The sequence below is a fragment of the Dendrobium catenatum genome, unplaced genomic scaffold (genome assembly GCF_001605985.2).
Source record: "Dendrobium catenatum unplaced genomic scaffold, ASM160598v2 fragScaff_scaffold_1136, whole genome shotgun sequence".
Lineage (NCBI taxonomy): Eukaryota > Viridiplantae > Streptophyta > Magnoliopsida > Asparagales > Orchidaceae > Dendrobium > Dendrobium catenatum.
Window position 1 is genome coordinate 376537 of NW_021319598.1, and position 23645 is coordinate 400181.

Below are 23645 nucleotides of genomic sequence, written 5' to 3' on the forward strand. Positions count from 1 at the left end.
TCTACATGAAGTAAAACTCAAACCAAGTTTAACATTAAAAAAATATATTGGCTAACCATATTTCCGTGCATCACACTTCTCTAATGTCACAACAATGTATTTATGTTCAATTTGAGGATGTGAGAAACGCTCTTAACACACGAACATCTACAGAGAGAGATGCTTTGCTCATCCATGAGCGCAAAGACAGAAGCTTATTTTTCTCAAGATTGAAATATTATAACTAAGATCTACGAAAAATTTCCTTCAAAATGTGTAAAACGTAGCGCGTAAGTATAATTCCTCTAGTAAAGCTTCTGATAGATATACAAACAGACAAAGAGCTTTAACACTTAACATTGAAAAATCATATATATACAAGGAGCTTAACGTCATCATTTTATTCAGAAAAAAATTTCTATTATTACGATTGCTTCTTTAAGGCCACGTACAACAATGATACTTTGGCAATCACGCTACATAGCACAAAAAGAAGGAAAACAAGACTTTTAACACTTTACCTATTTAAGCTGTAAGCAATAGCTGAAGCCTGTTCAGTTGTTTATTGTTCTGGTTAGTCAACAACTGATGAACATAAGAGCCAAGCCATCATCAAGGGAAATATGAGTATAGTAGAAGCCTGAGATTCACGATACAAGAAGGTTTTTCACGTTGATATCCAGCAGCATTGCATTAAGAACAAAAAGTTCAAGGCAAATGCATTTAGAAATTAGAAACTACATACCACGAAAAAAACAAGCTCACTATGAGCTAAAGGTGCAGTGTAATCATTCATTTTCATAGCTCGTTTTACTGTGCATTGAAGCTGGAAAAGAAAGTAATCCACAATTAGTCAAGTGGCACGCAGTTTGCAGAGAATTGATAGCTGAAATTATATATATATATATATATATATATATATATATTAAGTACAGCATTTCAACACTTTGTACAAAAACGTTATGTAAATATTTCTGACAAATAATAATACTGAACATAAACTCTGACAAAATTGCATGCTAACAAAATAAACAAATAGATTACGAAGAAGAAAATACAACTAGAAGATAAAGCATGTGTTTGGAGTAATGGTGAAATTAAAAAGGGGTTGCAAAACTCCAATCAATGGCTGTAAATTCTTAATCAACTTATAAATTTGTTAGACTGTCCACTGGACCGGCTTGCGGGCAACAGAGGTGGAGAAGTTCCGCCTCCGACATATCCTGATCAAACCGTATAGTCCAAAAGAGAAGAATATGAAGGTTTTAGAAGAAGTTTAGGAGGGAAATTTGATAGTAGGGACTGTTTTGAGATTTCTTTTTGGATTGTATGCATTAAATAGTTTATTTTCCTAAAGTTAGGGCATCTTGAATTGGCTAAAATTTGAGATCTCTCTTAGATTTTGGGCTCTAGCAGCGTCTAGAGAATTGGGAAAGATAAATCCTCCTCTCAAATAGAGAATCAATTGTATATTGGTATTTTCTGTTTACATTTCATCAAATAATACAAATTATCTACTATTTTCCTAATTTTGTGGAGAACTCTCGCTGTTTCAAAAATTGATATTACTTGATATCTACAAATGTTTTCTATCAAAATTATTTGAATTTCATTTCTTTCCCTTCAGTTCAAGCAAAACGGAACTTTATATTACTTTCCTTCAGGACACATATTAATCCATCATTTGGTCCTGCCAAGTACTTTCATACACAATAGGATGGCAAGAAAGTTAGCCAGTACTGCATTAAATTTACCAAGAAAAGCCGCTTATTGAAAAAATAAATTAAAAATTACTAACTAATATGTAGCCTCATCTTAATAACCAAGAATCGAGCGTTGATTTCTATAAATAGCGTATTTTATTAATTTTAAAGGGCACCAAGACTTGAACATAAGTTAACGTAGGATTTTAAAACATTTAAATAGCATTATAACTTTTACATACTAAAAAATTTGTGTCGATGGAGTGTTTAATATCTTAACGTTGCACAAAGATCTAACACAAATATAGAAATGACAAGAGATCCTAGAATATTTTACATGGAAAACTCAAGAAAGGAAAAAATCACGAAGGCAGGCCATGTTGCAATAATCACTATATAATTACTGATACAAGAATATGCCCTTCTATATAATTGAAGAACGCATGATTACACAATTGAGAATAATTATCAGATTCTCGTTGTGGGGATTACAAAAGTTGAGTGTCCACTATGGAATTATCTCTGCTAAAGTGTTTTTGATTTTTTAGCTCAAAATTTCAAAAGATATATTAGATTTAAGATAAAATACAACCCAAATATTTTTCTTTTATTTTGTGAGGACTTTATGATTTAATTTAAGGTTTCTCATAGGTGCATGCCCCTATAGTTAATTACCCATTCTGATAATGTGAGAGAACTTTCAATTAAGGCTAGTCATTAGAAGGTACTAAGTGCTCAATGTATAATAGTAGCAACTAGACAAAGGATTTGAAATTTGCCATCATGAACTAAAAGCGAGTAGCAGAGGAAATGATGACGAACCCATTCAAAATCTCATGGTTCCATCATCATAGATTATCAAGATCTATAATCTACTTAGCCATAGGAGTCAATCTAACCTAACTGAAGGATTATTATCGACAATTATAGGCTACTTCGTCCATGGGAATCTTGTAGACTTGGGATAGATGTTTGTCTTATGTTGACCTACATGCTATACCCAAAAAAAAAAAAACTCAAAATCATACCTGGTACACGTCGGATCCAAGAATCCTGTCGAAATTGAGCTGATTCAACGATGTTCCGAGATTTGCTCTTCTCGATCCCTGCCCATTCGCATTGTTAAAATGAGAGCTAAGCTCTCGTTCACAACTCTTCTTCCTCCACGCGAAAACTCTACAAGCCTCCTTCCACATCGAATTCTCGTCGCTGCTTCTGACTCCACGAGCAGCCCTGAACTCTTCCCAATCCCGACTCCCGACCACTTCAAACTCCAAGGCCAGATTTGATTTCCTCCACTCTTCACCAAGCTCTTTTTTCTGATCGAACCCGAGTAGAGCTGCCTGATTGAATCCATCAAGCCGTAAATCTATACACTGCAGACTTCCTATTCCCAATTGAAGCTCCGACCCTTACTTGTGTCTGATCTCAGCCTTCCACTCCTGAAGTCGACCACCTCACAAGCCAAAATCTCCATGCAAGATCTGCCCTAACCGAATGCTTCCCCTATCGAAATTGCTCAGACCTCATTCACCTAGTCTCACAACATCCCATAGCTATCCGACCTCCAATCGAAGCACAAGACCAACCCTTGCTCGACCTCTCGATTCTTCTGATCCATAGAGAGAGAGCATTTTTCCCTACCAAGCCGAAATCCTCATCAGCCGAATCCTTTCTCGTGTTCTCCAACCCGACACTCCTATACCCAATCTCTTAGATAATTAGGTTTATATTCCATTTCTAATTTTAATTATTAATGATTGCTAATATTTATAATAACTATATATATATATATATATATATATATATATATATTTGTGTGTAAAAAAAAGAAAAAGAAATGTTTGTGTGCTTTTACACTGTCATCGTCGCCACTTCGTTTTGAAAGGTATAACTTTTCTAACCTAAAAATCCTATTCTCGAGGCTTACGACGAGTCGGCAAGCCTCCCTACATGCTCACGTAGCACGATGAGAGGGAAACCGGTGCGACGCTTGCGACGAGATGGGTAATCCCCGGAGCGCTCATGTAGCATGAGGGGGACAAATTAGGTACCCATATATGGGAAAATCACTATGTTTTTTTCAACAGGTGTCAGAGACCCCTAAGTGCTCATGTAGCGTAGTGGGGATTAAAGAATACACAGCCACAGTGTCACCCGTCATCTACTTGAAGTGCTCATGTAGCGTGAAGGGGAAGGTTGCCCTTTGATTTTTTCCTTAAACGGGGGAGACGCTGGGAGGCTACCAAAATTCAGAGCAAATATAGGGGACCATGCTTGGACTCAAATTTTAACCAAATGCAAATTGAAAATGAACTCCAATGGACTTAATTTGAATTTGAAATAAAACAAAAGATTTGATTTGAACTTGCAAACGAACAACAGGGAACTTACAAGATTTGGACTTGAACTTGATTTGGACAACAAAACTTGATTCGAACTTGATTTGGACAACAAGACTTGGACTCAAGCTTAGACAAGGATTTGAGCAAAAGCAGGGAACCAATTTGAACATTCACAGAGGACTTGATTTGAACCAAATAAAGAACTCAAATTGAAAACAAACGGACTAAGTTTGAATTTGAACCAAATCCATAAAAATTCGAACTCAATGTGATAACAAGGAGTTGGACTCAAATGATCAATAAAGAATTTCATTTCAATTGAAATGCAATTGATAAACAAATGAAATACCAAAACCAAATAACAATCCTAATCATCCAAATGGAAATTGATATATGAGTGAAAGACTTATTGAAGTTTAATGAACATGACTTGATTGATTCATTCTCAAGCAACAATGCAAACTCTCAATGATACCAAGAGGCCATATACAAGAAACATAGTGTGCTTACAAGTGACAGTGGAAAGGTAGTAGTGAGTGGTTGCAATGTTGAATTTTTTTTTCTCATCGCTTTCATCATTAAGATTAATCTTCCTAATCCTATCACCATAAATATCAGTAGTATCATTCTTAATAGATTCATATTTAACTCATCAAATGAAACGTGCACAAATTCATCTACTATCATAGTCCTAGCATTAAATCCTATGCAAGTCTTAATAAAACATGAACAACCAAAGAAATGGCGTCATCTGATTTCTATCCAAATTTTCTAATTGATTTTATCAACTATTCAAAACATACACATATATGATTTCCCTCTCTCTACATGGCTGCATTCAAGCCATTGGCACAAAAGATGAATTACTTTGCCCAAAATGGCCTTACGGCCATCTAGCCAAAGATCAAAAAACATGAAGGAGTTGACTAATCAAAGAAATTTATCACCATGCTTGGCCCACTAATATTTTTTTGATAAAAGCCAACACCAAATGGAGAATGTGCATGAATTGCGTTGATCATAACAAATCGTGCCCCACAAGATGATGCAACCAAAAAAATATAAAGCCTACTAGGTATGCAAATACTCGCTTCCTTTCCAAATAACTTAAACAAACACAACAATAATAAATTATTAAAAAAAAAAAAACATGACAAAACAAACTTAATAAGAGACAACGACATCTTACAAATTTTTGTAGTTTGAGAAGAAATATACAAAGAAGTGTAAAACATGAATAGAAGAAATAGATTAGAAGACTCAGATGAATTAGAAGAAGAAAAGAGGTAGAAGATTAGCTCGCAAGCTAAAAACTCTTAGGCTTTGTTTTTCAAAAATCACTACATTTCACTCTCTTAAACCTGCCACAAACAGCCCTTATAAATAGAGAAAAAGAAGCCCAAAATACAACCAAGCAACTGCCCAAAACAACCAACCAAAACATGGGAAATGGAGGCCAACAACCAGCCAAAAAGGGGAAGAAAAAGGCAGCATTAAAGGCACGGAAGAAGCCCACCTGAATAGCCAGGAATCGAGAAAGCCAAGAGGCAGCAACAGGTACCGAACAACAAAAGCAAAGGGAACCGGAAAAGCCAAGGAGCAGCAACAAGAACCAAAAATCCAAAGCAAGGGGAATCAAAAAAGCCAGGGAGCAGCAGCAGAATTCTCATCTCCTAATGAGATAACTTCAAAACTTCCATGATATGCCGAATGAGCCAAATCCAGCTCTTGTATTAAAGCTGCATACTTTCTCTTCTCATATTTTTCCGCACACAAAAACATTTTTTCTTGAATTTAGAAGAGTTCGTTTTGGATTAGACCGGTAGAGCTTCCTTGCGGCGGGACCCATCTGCTTGTTGGAATTTGGACTTCAAGATCAATTGGTTGATTTTCATCAACAATAGATTTTATTACATCATGATTTTCCATTTTTTAAAGACTCAAAGAAAGGAAGATCCACTACAAAAATCTGGCTCTAATACCAAATTGATCCAACCAAAAAATATAAAGACTACTAGGTATGCAAATAATCACTTCCTTTCCAAATAACTTAAACAAATACAACAATAATAAAAAAAACATGACAAAACAAACTTAAATAAGACACAACGACACCTTACAAATTTGTGTAGTTTGAGAAGAAAGATAAAATGGGTTGTAAACCATGGATAGAAGAAATAGATTAGAAGACTGAGATGAATTAGAAGAAGAAGGGAGGTAGAAGATTAGCTCGCAAGCTAAAAACCCTTGGTTTTGTTTTCCAAAAATCACTATATTTCACTCTCTTAAAACTGCCACAAACAGCCACAAACAGCCCCTATAAATAGAGAAAAAGAAGCACAAAAGACAACCAAACAGCTGCCCAAAACAACCAACCAAAATAGGGGAAAAGAAGGCCAACGACCAGCCAAAAAGGGGAAGAAAAAGGCAGTATTAAAGGCACGGAAGAAGCCCACCTGAACAACCAGGAATTAGGAAAGCCAAGGGGCAGCAACAGGTACCGAACAGCCAAAGCAAGGGGAACCGGAAAAGCCAGGGAGCAGTAGTAGGAACCGAAAAGCCAAAGCAAGGGGAACCGAAAAAGCCAGGGAGCAGCAGCAGAAACTGAAAAGCCAAAGCCCAGGGGAACTAGGAAGAGGGAGGGGGGGGGGACTTGCTTACATCACAAGACAAATTTCCTATGTTTCACATCGACTAACTTGTTGATGTCAAGTATAATAAATTACATCCTTCCACACTTAAAAGAAGCTATATTACTGCAAGGTAAACCATTTTAGGCTCATAAATTTTGGTGCAACCTATCAATGCATGGTAACTATAATCTTCAAGAATCTCATAGTGCAATCCATTGCATTTGGTCGACTGGGTCATCTCATAAGCAGGAACATGCAACCACATTTTGATCATGAGAGGGCAATATCTGCACAATTTGTTGTCGATAAATACAAGGAATGTCATGGAAAAAGACCAATTTAGAAAAGGCAGTTGTTGATAACTAAAGGGCAACTGTCAGAGTAATAGAACCCTAAATCCTAAACCCTAAACTCTAAACCCTAAATGTCCTGGATAAAGAACAGTTAATAAAGGGAAACTGTCAGAGTAATAGAACACAAACAATTCTCTCTAAATCATCAAATTGAAACGACCCACCCACGACAAAGGTGACAGTAGAACTTCATGTAAACTGATTCTACCAGCCTTCTCCAAAATAGTTAATAATTAAAAGGAAGAGGATAAAAGAAAATCGGAAAAACAACTTGAGTAGAAATTTTAGTAGTAAGCTAGAATCAAACAATTGTAAGTCAACATAGATACATATCAGATAGAAATACACAGACAACTATTAGAAATGGATATTATACTGCCACTGAACTTTTGAAGCGCCAAGCTTAATAACAACAACCATGTTTTACGAAGCATTGGCTTTTTAAGCACAAAGTAAAGCTATGTATACAGTCTTTGCAGTCCATTAACGCAGTTCTAATTCTGGGATGGACCGTTCACCAACAGTAATATATAATCATTTAAATAGAAACCAGCAGCAATTCACAACAGTTCTTTCAATGAAAAAATATCACATGAAAATTGATCTAACTACATGAACTCTACATAATAGTAGTTGGTTATAACAATTGCATCTTTTTCATAAGTCAATTCCATGACAAAAAAATTTCAGAAAATAAAAAGTAAGAACCAACAAAAACTAGTCATTGATTAACAACATGCCCAAAGTTTAATATTCAAACCTCATGATGCTTCTTTCGTGCAGCTGAGATAATTCCCTTAAATTGATTGGATGCTTTAAGTAAAGAGGACCTTGATATAGAACCGCCCAGAAAAAAAGAATCAGGTAACCCAACTGGCTTTGAATGAGAATGTTTAGCCATGCTTCTTCTAAGCTGCGTAAGAAGGAAGATTTCATCGTTCAAAATTGTCCTTCTTGCAAGTCATTCACTTAAAACACAAAACAAAGTTACAATCTCCTATACCACTAGTAATTCCAGGCAAGAATCATTAATGCTAAACATGCAATATAATACTAGGAACATGAATATATGGGCTGGAGCACAAAACCTCAAAGTTAACAGACTAGCATGAAAAGCTAAGCAACCAAATTAGGGTTTAACATTAATCAGTGGATTCAAGAAAACATTTAGTCAAAGAGATTGACTCCGCTATGGCCTTTAATGGGAAAAAAAGGTGGACAATGTTTCACAAAGTTAGCTTCAAATATTTGCAATGAGGTTGTTGTCCATCATGGAGCTAATTTCAAAGGTCTATAATAATCTAAACATAAAAAAGTAGGAGACTCATTCAACTTATTCTCACCATACCCATTCCCTTTGATTTTGCAACCCAAAAGCTTCCACACCCACTCTCTCTAACACACGATAGGGAAAATCTAGAAGAGTAATGTTCACCAATAGCCAATAAAACTGGTATGATATTAGCGTCAGGCAAATCAAGTCTGAGCCACTTGTGTTTGGGTTTGGTTTGAATCACTGGTCATTTATATTAATCAGATTTAGGCCAACATTATAAGTAATGGGTTAGTTTTGGGTTAACAATGAACCATTGTCATATTAAAATCATTGTTTAAAATTGCACAATATGAGGCTGATGTGAAACTATCATGAGATGACATGAGAATTGCACTTGAAATTAAATGATATATTGAATCAAGCTTGTTACTAAAACTTTATGCGTAATCAATTGAAGTTCAAGAATTAAAATATGAATGCTTAAGTAACAACAAGAAATCACAGTCCGAGATTTGAAAGCTTTTAAAAATAATATCAAAACGTCAAGTATTGCAAATAGCTAAAATTACCAAAGCCCCAAATTTAAAATTTAGACCCTTCACCTTAGGATCCGTCACTCAATTTGAGGTGGAGGTTAGCGGAAGAGAACCGTGAGCAGGCTTAGCGACGCCACTAGTAGACAGGTGACCTTGAGAGGACTTGTCGCCGGGTTGGAAGTCGGGTTCGAAGGAGCGGGTGGACGGCTTTCGATGATCCACGTATAGACGGAGAAATGATCGTCTATGGAGTCCACGAGAGTTGGTAAGATCCGGTCCAAGTACTCTTCAGGGGTGTCATCGAAGTCGAATCCCACGTCAAAGAAGGGTGAACGGAGAATGTCGACTCTTCCGTTGCGGTCGTACTCAAACCCGAAATTCCATTCGGGTACCTCCATGCGTTCTAGCCGAGAGCCGATGGAGCATGCTGGGAGGGGAAACAAGAGGTCACCAAGTTATGAAAGGGTGCCGGGTTGCTGTCGTGGGAGGAAGGGTTTGGATGGGAGAGCTCCAGCCAAAGCCAAGGGGAGTTCGGGTAAGGGAAGACACACCTCAGGTCACGGCAGTTTCAGGATTTCTGAAATTTCGCTTAGGGAGGAGGCGTGGGGGGATTTGGGAAAACTAATTTGAAAATCAAAATAGTTTCCAAAAGGGTGCCAATAGTTAATGGGGGATTAGAGTTTTAATAGGAAACAATTAATATAATTGAAAGAGGAGTTCACGGGCAAGGATGACCGGCCAAGCAGGGGGGATTTGGAAATTGGAGGTGGGGTCCACGTTTGAAGAAATTAATCCTCAATTAATTCTGAAATTTGTTATTTCAGATTTAATTTAAGTTAGGTAACTTCCCAAAATTAATTTGAAAGAGAAGAAACAGGAATTTGAATTTCAAACGCAATCAAATGTGATTAATTGCCTGCCATAATATGGCAATTAATTAGGCAATTAATTAGGCGTTAAGGTTTGCAATTCCACGGGCTGGGCAATGCAGGGAGGATCGGCGGTAGGGGCCTGCAGGAGAAAATTCTTTCAGTGTGCTGGAACTCTCGGCTGGACTCAGCTGTGGAGTTTGGGGAGTTGTGGGGGTGGAAAAACTGCACGGATTGGTCTTGGATTGGCGGCCAAAAGCCTGGGGAGGGATTGGCCGGCGGGATGATGCAGCTAAGGTGATCGGCGGCCTGAGCAGGTCAAGGCTAGGCGGCGGCCAATGCAAGGGGAGGAAGAGAGGGAAAAATCATGGGATTCCAACGATCATGAAATTACTAACCTCAGCTATATTCAATTTGAAATTCCACGAGATTGACAAGCATGAAAACTAGAACTCAGAAAGAGATCTAGTCTTCTCCGGCGAACTCACTAAGAGATCTTGGAGGGGGGGAACTCACAAAGAGAACAATGCTCAAATTTCATTTCATCAAAAACTAAGCAAATTACAATGCATATTGCCTCATATATGGAGGCTCCAAATGAAAGAAAAGAAAAGACAACAATGCCCTCGGGGCTACATAAGTCAAACAATGCCCTCAGGGGCAAACTCGGAAAAACTAATAAAAATACATGACATAAGCTATAAACTCAAAAGTAGAGGCTCTGGATCGTAGCCGTCGATCTGCGCCGTCGGCGATGGTACACGTTTCGAAATCTGATGTCCCCATCAGAGGCTCACCTTGAGGCCTGCCTCAGCGCAATTCTAGTGAAAAATGCTTTGAGGCTTACGTCTCTAGCTTTTTTATGAGGCTTGCACCTTAGCTTGGTTGAGACCCGCTTCGTCTCGCTAGCGTGAGGCATACACCTCACCCTATTTGTATACTTTTTTTTTAAAACTAACATAAATCATAAAATTTATTATGCAACTGAGATAAAGACCACTTCAGTGATGACAGTGCAGATAATTCCTAAATTGTTACAAACTATTTCAAGTTTCATTAAAAATTAAATGTAAATGAGTAGAGAATTGAGAAAAAAAAATTTGGAGATACATTTCATATTATATGATACTTTTATGCAATTTCTATATTTAATATTGTTTTGTCTTTATATTATTTGGATTTTAATTCTATTTCATACAATTTATTACTTGTCACTTTAGATCTTGTGCAATTTTTTATTTCATATGTATGTCAATTTATTAATTCATAATTCAATAGGAAGTTAATATATCATCATTTAACATATTATTTAGATATTATATAAAAAATCACTTTTGACATTTATTATCACTTTATTGTTTTGTCTTGAAGCTTACGCCTCGCCTCATGAACAGAAAATGTCTCAATACCTAATTGTGAAATTTTAAACATTGATTAAAATAACAAAAAAATATAATGAAAATTAACAACATTTATTAATTATTCACTCTTGTTATTTAGTTGGTTAAATTTCATTATAATTTTTGTATTTAATAAACAACAAAAAATATATAAATAAATATAATCTCACATATACCATAATACCCAAAATACTATCATATGTGACAATTGTGGTTAACTTTAACTATTATTTTTTGCTATGCGATCAAATGAGGATATTTTTTAATAGTAGAAGGACTATACTAGAGCATTATGAAAATTTGTGACTAAATTGAGCATTTATTAATAGCTGGGAGACTATTTGGCTTTTAGTCATTTGATTAATCATTGAGTGTAGATGAAATTATTATACTAGCCTAAATCATTGAGTGGAGATGAAATTATTATACTACACTAAAATGTGAATTGTGCTTGTATAAATGGATAAATAAAAAAGAAATCTTATTTTCTTCTCCTTTGATGCAACGTCATAAAAACTAATTGCCTACATTTATCCTACTGAAGTTATCCCATCATTATGCCTAACCCTCTTAAGTGCATGGCTGACCTCCAGTGGCACTCACCTTATGGTTCACTTTGGCGTTATATCCATATCCTCTTAGACTCTTCCATGATATATGAACTCCTTAATGGACATGCCTTCATTTAGATCAATAAGAATTGCTTGTTGATTCTCTTCATCTCTTGTTTATGACACCCTTTCCCCGTCTACATGGTCAACATTAACTAAGTGGATGCACTAAAGTTACAATTCATGGTTCTGGGAGACCTTTAATGGTAGCCATGAGTTTTTCAATAAATTGGAGATGTCAAACATAAATATATCAAATACTTTTAAACTCTCAACACAGGCATTGATTATTAACTCATCCAATACATAGGCATTTATCCTCATATAAGTCTCTATGTTTTCCCTAAATCTCAAACAAACGATAATGAAATCCTACGTATTGCAACCAATGCTCTAATTCAAAAATATGATTTACGGAACTGATAGAAAATATTTAGGATAAGGTAATAAATCTTCTTATGGAGAAAGGGAGATTTCTTGGAGGTTTCTCTATCCTAACTGAGGGGAGAGATAAAAAGAGCAATGAAACTCGTTTGGATAGTGTGTCTTGGGCTTAACCAAACCTAGGATGGCATGCTAGAGGAGGAATAGTAGGGGAGAAAGAAAGCGAGGCATGGGTATCAGCTCCATAGCCTAATAATATAGAGAAAGAGAATTCAACTAGGAAAAAAAATCAATTGCTTTAAGCCATTGTTTAAAATTGTGCAATATGAGGCTCGTCTTGAAGCCCGCCTTTGCGCATTTTCAATGAAAAACGCCTCGAGGTTTACGCCTCGATTTCTTTTATGAGGCTTACGCCTCAGCTTTGTTGAGGCCCGCCTTAAGGCACGCCTCGCCTCACTGGCATGAGGCTTACGTCTCACCCTATATATATAAAACTTACATAAATCCGAAAGTAAAGTCCCGAACAAATCACACTTTGTGCACCCCCGAGTCGCAACAACTTTCTCTCAACTGCCTTAACCTCTAGCCCGTCGCATTTTCCACAGCCACCACCGTCATAGCCATCGTCAAGGGTCACTTGAAAGCCGCACACTACCACCTCTAAAAAATTTGGAGTATTAACCTCATCTTAATATTGATGAAAAACATTTATAAAAGAGGAAGATGCTTGAAATAAATGAAGAAGCATATTGGGAGGCATTGGATTACACATAATGAGACAGAGAAGAGACCAATTTATTATAACGGCAACTCAAAGAAAGATCCTCTCAATGATGACAATACAAATAATTTTCTAGTTGTTGTCAACTATTTCAACTTTTTTTAGAAATTAAATTTAGATGAGTAGGGAACTGAGAAAGAAAGAATTTGGAGTTGAATTTAATGTTATATGATATTTTTATGCAATTTCTATATTTAATAATTTTTTGCATATGTAATATTTGTATTTCAATTATATTCCATACAATTTATCACTAGTCACTTTACAACTTGTGCAAATTTTTATTTCATATTCATGTCATTGTGTTACTTCATAGTTCAATAGAAAGATAATATGTCATCTTTTAACACATTATTTGTGTATTATATTAAAAAATACTTTTAAAAATTATTTGCACTTAACGCAATTTTTTACTTTGAGGCTCACGCCTCAAAACGCCTTGAGGCTTACGCCTCGCCTCACAAACAAAAAATGCCTCAATACCTATTTGTGCGATTTTAAACATTGCTTTAAGCTTGATAATTACATTCTAAGGCATCATGTTTATAGAAAAATAGAAGTTATCTATCTATCAACAATTCTAACAAAATGCATTAATTTAAAATCAAATTCAAAATTGGCAAAATGTAAACAAATTTTGATTGGCATCTCTTAAAATAGTTAATAATACATAGATTGTGTCCTTAGAAGGCGATTAGCAACCTAAATTAAGGGAGTAGATTTTGTGGGGTGATTTTAGAATAGCCTTCTTAATTTCATTTATATAAATCTCTTTTATTATCCTAATTTACTCATTCCATCCTATTTTTAAAATCAATTTAGTCATTCAAATGCTTTTATTTGTGGATTCAAGAAACCTATAAACTAAAGCTAAAATAACAAAGAAATTTACGAGCAAGGCATGAAATCCCTTACACAAGAAATTACATATCAATTCACAATTTAATGATAGCTTGCAACAAAATTCATGATTTACAATACATAATTCTTCTTCCTATGAATCCCTTTCTCTTTGAACATTCACCTAACCATTTTCCTCTTTCTTACACTTGTCATTTCCTTTATCTATATAAAACTGATCCCCTATTTTCTCTCTCCAATATTGCTTCAGTCACAACACAAATAATTCAAAAAATTCACCCGAACCGTCGTTAACAACAAAATTTCAATATGCATGCGATAAGAGTTTTGAGAGAATATATATATATATATATATATATATATATATATAGTTAATGCATTAGCTTATACAAATTAATTTAGTATTAAATCATTTAACCTAAATTTTATTTTAACATTACAGTAGATGGGATCACCCGAACCGTCGTTAACAACAAAATTTCAATATGCATGCGATAAGAGTTTTGACAATATATATATATATATATAGTTAATGCATTAGCTTATACAAATTAATTTAGTATTAAATCATTTAACCTAAATTTTATTTTAACATTACAGTAGATGGGATTATTGTTGTGTAGCTTTGAAAAAAAAATTCGATTATTCCACTAATCTAAGAATGCATCGGCTAAGGATGATAGATAGTGATAGTGGAGATCAACTTTGAGAAGTTACGAGTATATTGTTATATGATTAAATAATGAGAAAAAGTTTAAAATACTCCCCCAGCTATTTCTAAGTGTTCAATTTCATCATAGAATTTCACACTGCCCCAATGAATCCCTCAACTATTGAGAATTGTTTTAATTTGGTCCCTCCATTAACAAGACTACCCAAATTGACAAAAATGCCGCTCCTCTCTCCCTACATCATAATTTGAGGGCATTTTTGTAATACTTAATAATTTGTATTTTTCAACTTAGTCAATAATTGAAATGCATAGTCTACTTAAAGAAATTCATTAAAATGACTATTATGAGAGCCATAATTACTCTTCTTATGCTTTGACCGACTTAATATATCTTATTCTAGGTTACATGAAACATACTATATCCAATCATATAATAATTACCTATGATTCCAATCATCAAGTTTCTTCGCTGCACTTCAAAATTTGTCTCTTCTATGCAAGTTCAAAAATATAAACCCATGAAATCATTTTACAAAATAATGGCCAAAGAACTTGAAAGCCAGAAGGTAAGTTTAAGGCAATTGACCGAATATCTACATGTGTTTCCAAAGTTCAACCAGTTGAAATTCTAAAGTTGAACCTTTCAACTCCACTATTTTTATGATTGGTCCAATTGAAAATTCTGAAGGCATCAAACACTCTCAGATGAAGAACTTGATCTTGAAGAGGACTATCGATTGTCAGATTTAATGCCTGTCTGGTGAGCATAAACATGAGATTGAAGAAACAGTCATTTCTATTCCTAAATTAATTTCTGTTGTTACTAGAGATACTTTTATAGTGATTTCTTCAAATAGAGAAGGTAGCTCTACCAACATGGCATTCACTTTTGAACTTTTCTGGCAGAATTCTTTACGGTCAAGTGAAATTGATCAAGTAGTATGAACATTCTTCCCAAATCTAATCCAATGAGAGAAAGTACCTAATACGTATATCCTATGTGGTTTATGTTTCATGTTTAGTTTATGTTATGTTATTTCATGTGCTATGATATGATGGCCATTGTTGTATTATTATGATCACAATTTTATGCGCACTGATCCATGAGAGGTATCTTTAAGGATGTTTTCAACATTTTAGTATTAGTCAGTGTTGTTAAACACATGCTTTAAGAGAAAAGCAAAGTGACATACTGACCCTATGCATCGTTTGTAATTTAAGAGAAAAAGCAAAGCGACACGCTAGCCCTATGCATTTGTTGCCAATGAAGTGCAAGCTCACAATAAAGTGCATTTTTCTTCTATGCTAGACCTTAACAATGATTCATAAATTAGCATAAAAGATAAACATCACATGATTGTTTCAGCATTGAGAAGACAAACTGCATAAACATAAGATGCAAATCCAAAATGGCACCCTCAAGTACAGCATATGCATACCCTTGACATTAGACAGCCATTAGACTTTTTTTTCTTGTAACCATCAGATCGGGCTTTATTATTTACCCTTGATGCCATTACCTATAAAGTCAGATCAAATGCCACGGTTCATTAGAAGAGTACCATTCATTCTGTACAACTCCAAAGAAAATGCTTTCAACGCGTTCATATAGCAAAGAGACATAGCAATGTTACCTTTGTCATTTGAAGTGATTGCTCAAGTTGCTGGATCTGAATCCACTGCTCGTTAATAATGTTCTGCATCTGATCGTAAGACAAGTAGTGCTATAAAGCTTGTTAACGCACTTAATGACTGGCTTTGGAATTTTGAAGTTTAAAACAAACTAGCCCTTCTAAATTTAAAACTGGAAAAGCAAGCCTATTGTTTATAAATATCTTGTGAGAAATAGCCAATAGATTAATTGTTGACTTGACCCCATGAGTTTAATTCTTTAATAACATAATTTCAATTAGCTAATCAGTGATTTAATGCCAAAGTTTTAATGGTTTCATTTAATGATTTGCTAAATATTTAATAGTTTATTTAGCAAAACTGCCAAACCGTGCAAATGATGAACCAGTACTCTAGGCAACTTTAAAAACAAGAAAAAAGTTTCAAATGAAAATTTCAGAGACTGCTGGAAAAAAAAAACAATTCAAGATTTATTGATTAGTTTAAGTGTTTAAGTTTATTTTCATTGCATTAATTGTGTGATTGATTAACGTAAAATCTCAAAGATAATGGCATACCTCTTAAACTAAATTAAGCATTTTTTATATTAAAACAAACTATTTCTGAAACCAAAGTAAAGATCATTGGGATTGGTTCAACTGAAAAGAAAACCGACAAGATCCTATTTATAAGGTTTTTTGAAACATATTTAATTTCTATTAGACAGCTATGTGATTGTTGATTAGAAGTTACAATTTATTCATCAAAATTCAACATTAGACAAAATGATAAAATCATTCGGTTGAATAGGCAAACGAATTTTTACTTGATTGACATTGAAAATATGAATAGTATAAACTTTGCTTGTTTAAAATCTAGCTTAGAAGATGCGTAGTTATGGTATAGGAGCATACATCATGCAAACATGTATTCATTATAGGAACTTTCAAAATTAAACTCAATAATTGAATTATCAAAACGTAACTTTCATTTTGATAATATTTGTGCTGCTCGCATGCATGATAAATAAACAAGGAATTTTTTTAAGAACAAGAACATAGTTACTAGTACTAGACCATTAGAGTTATTTCACATGAATTAATACGGGGTTATTAGCACCACTAGTTTAGGAGGGATATCATACAGATTTGTGATTGTAGGTGACTCAAGATACAAATGAGTAATTTTCCAAGCAAAATAAATATGATACATTTGAAAATTTTAGAAAATTTGCAAAACATATTCCAAGAAACAATAATATATGAAATTTAGGATTCACACAAATCCAAGTGTGCAAATTATTTGAAGATTATTATGATTAAAATGAAATTAAATATAACTTTTCATCACCTAAGAAACCTAAACAAAATGGAGTTGTGGAGAGAAAAACCATAAACTTGGCAGAACTAGTTAGATTTATGCTCGAAAAATATAATCTACCAACATAATTTTGGGCTTGGGCAAGGGCATTGAATATTGAATGTAATGTAATTAATAGAGTTAATCTTAAACTAATCCTTAAAAAACTGTATATGAACTATTTCGGGAAAAGAAATTTAAAATTGATCATGTATATATATATATATATATATATATATATATGTTCAATATTACATTCTTAAGAATGAAAAAGAATCATCAGTAAAGTTTGATGATATAATATTTTTAAATATTTAAATATTAAAAGAGTTTAAAGATTATTTAATAGAAGAAAATTATTGTATAAAAACTAATTCATGTTATCTTTGATATGAATTTAGTTGATCCCATTAAACACAACATAAAAGAGCAAGACACTATTAAATAACTCAAAATATAACTTCGGAAGTAAGATAACAGACTCGTTACCAAAGAGGAATGAAAAATAACTAAGAATAATCTTAAGTTATTAATTATAGGTGATCCATCTTCAAGAATTAAGATTAGGAGATACATTAAGTATTAAGGAAGAACATAGAACATTCAACATTTGCATTACAACAACAACAACAACATCAATCATTTATCCCACTATATGGGGTCGACTACATGAATATTTTTTTCTCCATTGTGTCCTGTTAAGAGTCAAATTATCATTTAAATCTAATAAAGAAAGAACATTTCTAATAATTTCTATCTAATTCTTTTAGGTCTACCTCTACCTTTTTTAACATAGGACAAATCTAATACATCTACTCTCCTAATCGAGTCATTAGAAGGCCATCATTTGATGTGACCAAACCATCTAAGGTGACTCTCTAATCTTATCTTCCACTGGAGATACTCCAACCTTTTCACATATATACTTGTTTTGTATCATGTCTCTAAGAGTAAAGCCACTCTGATAAGCCGGTTCACCCTGAACCGGCCCAAGAGCCGGCCCAGCAGCCGGCTCAGGTGTATAGGAGCCGGAAAAAGGGGGGTCTGCCTCCTTTATTGCTGCCGTCCCTTTGGGCCAATGGGGAGAGGGGATTTGGGAGGCTAGTTTGAGAAGAAAAATTTGAATGAGAGATGTTTGAATTAGGAAATTAATTGTATGAATAGGGGGGTTTGTTTGGGAGGGAGTTTTTTTATGCATTGAGTTTTATCTTGGAGTTCTTGGGATTTTTGGATCTAGATTGCTTGTCTAGATATTTGGGAGAGAACGATCCTCCTCTCGAATTGGGGATCACTTGTATCTTGCTTTGTCTTTGTTTGGCTTGATTCTCTTAGTGCAATCCAACGTTTTTTGTGCTGATTTTACCCATATTTTGCATTATTCTTGCTGTTTTCTCCAATTAGTGATATGTTTGCTTGCAAACTGAAGTATTTCCCTTAGGGTTACTTGTGAATTCAAGTATTTCCTATCAAATTGGTATCAGAGCATCATCTTGGGACCATCGGCGGCTAAAATTTTAAAATTTCAGCGGGTTTTTTGGCATCCGGCAGAAGCCCTCTTGAGATCTTTGGGAAGAATGATGGCTGGAAAGAATGTCGAAGTGTTGAAAGGTGAAATTGGGCAATTAAAATCAGATTTTGAGGGAAAATTCTTTGATTTTCAAAATCAAATCTCCTCCAACAATGAAATGTTGGAAGGGAAGTTCACGATGTTGAAGAAATTACGAGAGGTGAAGACCAATCCGACAACATCGGAAGCAAGGGAGACCACCAGCGGTCATGGCATAGGAGGGAATCTGAACCCATTTATGGGGAGAAAAAATCTGGCAGTGGAGATCCTTGAGGGGGAGGATGTCATGTCACCTCTAGAACCACTTTCTAGATAGGAGATAAGCATGGGTTACGAAAAGAGAGGTGCTAATTTTGTGGGAATAAGGGGGGATTTCCACCACCGAGGTGCCGAGTTTGAAAGAAGGAGAGGGGAAGTTGATGATGACTACGGTTATGCTCGTCGGACGGAAGATCGTGACAGCTGGAGAGCACCTCCTGTTCGTGGAATGGGAGGATATGGAGGATCTAGGGGCAATTGGGGTGACCCGAAGGTCAGAAAGTTGAAGATGCCCATCTTTAAGGGCGAGGATGGTCATGGTTGGATCTACAAGGTGGAACGGTATTTTTCCATCAACGGGCTGATAGAGGAAGAGAAGCTGACTGCGACAGGACTATGCTTGGAGGGAAAGGCACCGGCTTGGTACCAATGGCGGGACATGAGGCAACCCATCAAGAGCTGCAGAGAGTTCAAGGAGTGCTTACTGGAACGTTTCAAAACCAGAAGGGGAGGGAACTTCTATGAGAAATTCTTTAACATGACACAGGAGGGAACAGTGGCAGAGTACCATGATCGATTTGAGTACCTAGCTAGCCGGCTAGACTGTCTATCTGAGACAATGCTTGATGGGAACTTCATGAAAGGACTCAAACCGGAGATCAGAGCAGCTGTTAGAGTGATGCGACCGCGCGACTTGGGGGAGCCCATAGAGTTGGCACAGCTGGTTGAGGACCAGAAACATCTGGAGAGGGGGGCTTGTGGCAATAGTTCCGGGGGATCCTACAGGATGACTACTACCTTTCTAGCTCCCAAAGGAGCTGTACCGGGAGGATCACGGGAAGTACCAAGGGAGAAGTCTGGAGGAGGGCCTAAAGGAAATTTTAAGAAGTTGACAGAGAAGGAGATCCAGGAGAAGCGGGCTAAGGGGTTGTGTTTCAAGTGCGATGAGAAGTACATGTAGGGGTGTCACTTTCGGGTCACGGGTCGGGTTCGGGTCGAACCCGAAGCTGACCCGGCACTATTCGGGTCAACCCGAACCCGACCCGTTTTTAAAAACGGGTCGGTTTTCTTGACCCGAACCCGACCCGCTTCGGGTCCGGGTCAACCCGACCCGACCCGAATGACCCGTTTTCAACCAAAAAATTGCTAATTTACGGGTCAAAAACGGGTCAATCTCCTCTTTTCGGGTCAAAATCGGGTCAAAGTCGGGTCAATCTCGGGTTGGCGGGTCAAAATCGGATTTTCGGGTCAAAATCGGGTCACTTTCGGGTCAATTTCGGGTCAAAGGGTTAACCCGAACCCGACCCGATTTTTGAAACGGGTCGAAATGTTGAACCCGAACCCGACCCGTTTCGGGTTCGGGTTGACCCTAACCCGAAATTTTCAGGTCGGGTTCGGGTCGGGTTTTCGTGTCGTTTCAAATATTGACACCCCTAAGTACATGCCATGGCATAGGTGTAATGACCGAACTCTTCAGGTTCTTACCATCTGTGATGACGAGGAAGCTGAAGATGGAGGTGGAAGCGGGTTAGAGAAGGAAGAGGAGGAGAAGTTGCATTTGGATGTGGCAGAAATCTCCCTAAACTCAGCAGTGGGATTTACTCCGAATTACACTATGAAGATGAAGAGAGAGATAGTTGATAGGGATGTGGCAGTGTTGATAGATAGTGGGGCAACCCATAATTTCATCTCCACCTAGATTGTTGATCTATTTGGGGTGAAACTAGTGGATACAGGAGGGTATGGGGTGATGATGGGCACCAGAAAGGTATAAATGGGCAAAGGAGTTTGTAAGGGAGTCGTGTTGACCATTCAGGGGATACAGGTGAGGAAGGATTTTCTTCCCTTGGAATTGGAGAGTACGGATGTCATCTTGGGGATGACATGACTGCAAACCTTGGGAGAGACCAAGGTAAATTGGGGAGCACTGAGGATGGAACTGTGGTGGGGGAAGGAGAACGGTGATACAGGGAGATGTCGGGCTATCTAAAGCGGGAGTCTCTCTCAAGTCCATGATCATAACCATACAGGAGGTTGGAGGTGGATATTTGATAGAACAGCAATGATTATGGAAATGTTGGAGGCTGGGATCATCAGACCAAGTGTAAGTCCTTTCTCAAGCCCGGTGTTACTAGTCAAAAAGAAAGATGGGAGATGGAGGTTTTGTGTGGATTACAGGGCGTTAAATAAGGAGACTGTACAGGATAAATTTCTCATTCCGGTGATTGACAGGCTTTTGGATGAACTGTATGGATACCATAATATATGGATGAGGGAAGAAGACATCTCAAAGACAGCATTCCGGAGTCCAGACACACGAGGGGCATTATGATTTTCTGGTTATGCCATTTGGGCTTACCAATGCCCTTGCTACTTTCCGGTCATTGATGAACAAAGTGTTCAAATAGTATCTCTGGAAGTTTGTACTAGTGTTTTTTTATGACATCTTGGTGTATAGCAAAACTGAAGAGGAGCATCTGAAGCAATTGAAGTTGGTATTGGGAGTTCTACAGGAGCATCAATTGAGGGCCAACCTGAAAGTGTTGTTTTGTGCAAACCAGTGTGGAGTACTTGGGTGGCGACTGATCAGTCAAAGGTGGAGGCTATGTTGAGATGGCCCTTACCTAAAAATCTGAATGAGTTGAGAGGATTCTTAGGGCTGATGAGATACTACAGGAGATTCGTTAAGGGGTACAGTACTATAGTATGGTCACTGATAGAGCAGTTGAAGAAAGATGGATTCTTATGGGGAGAGGCAATCACAGTAGCATTTGAGAAACTAAAGAAGGCTATGACCACGATACTCGTCTTAGCTCTACCAGACTTCACTCAGGCCTTTATAGTGGAGACAAATGCTTCAGGATATGGATTAGGGGAAGTACTCATGAAGGATAGGCGACCCATTGCCTGCCTACTTCAGCGAGGTGTTGGCAGCCAGAGCCAGGCTGAAATTAGTTTATGAGAGGGAGTTGATGGCTATCGTTTTAGCTATCCAGAAGTGGAGACCCTACCTGTTAGGTAGTCATTTCATTGTCAAAACAGATCAGAGGAGCCTGAAATAATTATTGGAACAATGGATGGTGACTGAAGAGCATCAGAGATGGCTGTCAAAGTTGTTGGGGTATGACTTTGAAATCCAATACAGACCATGAGGGGAAAATAAGGCGACTGATGTGTTGTTCAGATGTATGGGAAAGCTATAAACAGTGGTAGTGTATATTCCTTTGATGTTGGATTGGGAGGCCATTAAGAATGAGAGCTCTAGGGATGAGGATTTAAGGAAGATAAAGATGACATTATTGAGGGAAGGTCGTAGCCACCTAGGGTACTCAGTAGAGGGGGACAGACTGCTGCATCAAGGGAGGTTCGTGAAGCCCAGGACCTCAATCCACATCCCAAACTTACTTCAAGAAATTCATGGAAGCGGAGTTGGGGGCCATTTAAGGGTGCAGAAGACCTAAGGAGGTTAGATGATATGGAGGAGATTGTGGCAAGGTGTGAGATCTATCAGAGGAACAAATACTTGGCTATGTCACCAAGGGGACTACTACAATCATTGGCGTTACCAGGACGGGTATGGGAGGAGATATCCATAGATTTTATAGATGGGCTGCCCCATTCAAAAGGCTTCACGATGATTCTGGTGGTGGTGGATAGATTAAGCAAGTATGTTCATTTTATTCCCCTCCGATATCCATACACCGTGGTGACAGTGGCTTCAGCTTTCATAAAAGAGGTGGTCAGATTGCATGGGGTGCCAGAGGCAATTGTGTTAGATAGAGATAAGGTGTTCCTCAGTCATTTTTGGAGGGAATTATTCAGGTTGCAGGGGATAGTCCTGAAGAGGAGCACTGCTTACCACCCTCAAACAGATGGCCAAACGGAAGTGATCAATAGGAGCTTGGAGACCTACTTGAGATGTTTTGTGTCAGAGACACCCAAGTTGTGGGTCAAGTGGCTATCATGGGCAGGGTACTGGTACAATATCTCGTTTCACTCGGCTTCATAGATGACTCCATTCAAGGAGCTATACTGAAGGGACCCTCCACACTTGGTGCACTTTGAGAGTAGCAGTACTTTAGTTTTTTTCAGTGGAGTACTTGGGGGAGAGAGATCGAGTGTTAGAGGAATTAAAGAAACATCTACTGAGAGCTCAACAGATTATGAAGAAACAAGCTGATGGGCATAGGAAGGATATCCAGTTTGAAGGAGAAAGGGTGGTCTTGAAGTTCTGACCATACCGACAAAAGACAGTTGCCAACAGGAAAAATAAAAAGCTCGCTCCAAGATACTTTGGACCTTATGAAATATTTGAAAAAATTGGAGCAGTAGCATATCGGCTAAAACTACCACCCATGGCGACTATTCATCCGGTTTTCTATGTGTCGTAGTTGAGAAGAGTCATTGGAGATTATACAGCCAGCTCGGAGTTGCCGGCAACATTTA

The 23645-nt window shown here is 36.9% G+C and overlaps 1 protein-coding gene across 2 annotated transcripts in view; it reads right to left on the reverse strand.

Moving 5' to 3' along the window:
- Positions 1 to 302: 302 nt before the first annotated feature.
- Positions 303 to 23645, reverse strand: part of LOC110112215 — a 46373-nt gene continuing 23030 nt past the window's right edge. For both annotated transcript variants that reach the window (XM_020844358.2, XM_020844357.2), the window contains exons 5-9: positions 16039 to 16107; positions 15844 to 15924; positions 7774 to 7926; positions 725 to 805; positions 303 to 619 (exon numbers count right to left, since the gene is read on the reverse strand). In XM_020844358.2, the coding sequence (XP_020700017.1) occupies positions 554 to 619; positions 725 to 805; positions 7774 to 7926; positions 15844 to 15924; positions 16039 to 16107 (450 nt within the window). In that variant the 3' untranslated portion in view covers positions 303 to 553. The remainder of the gene's footprint in view (positions 620 to 724; positions 806 to 7773; positions 7927 to 15843; positions 15925 to 16038; positions 16108 to 23645) is intronic.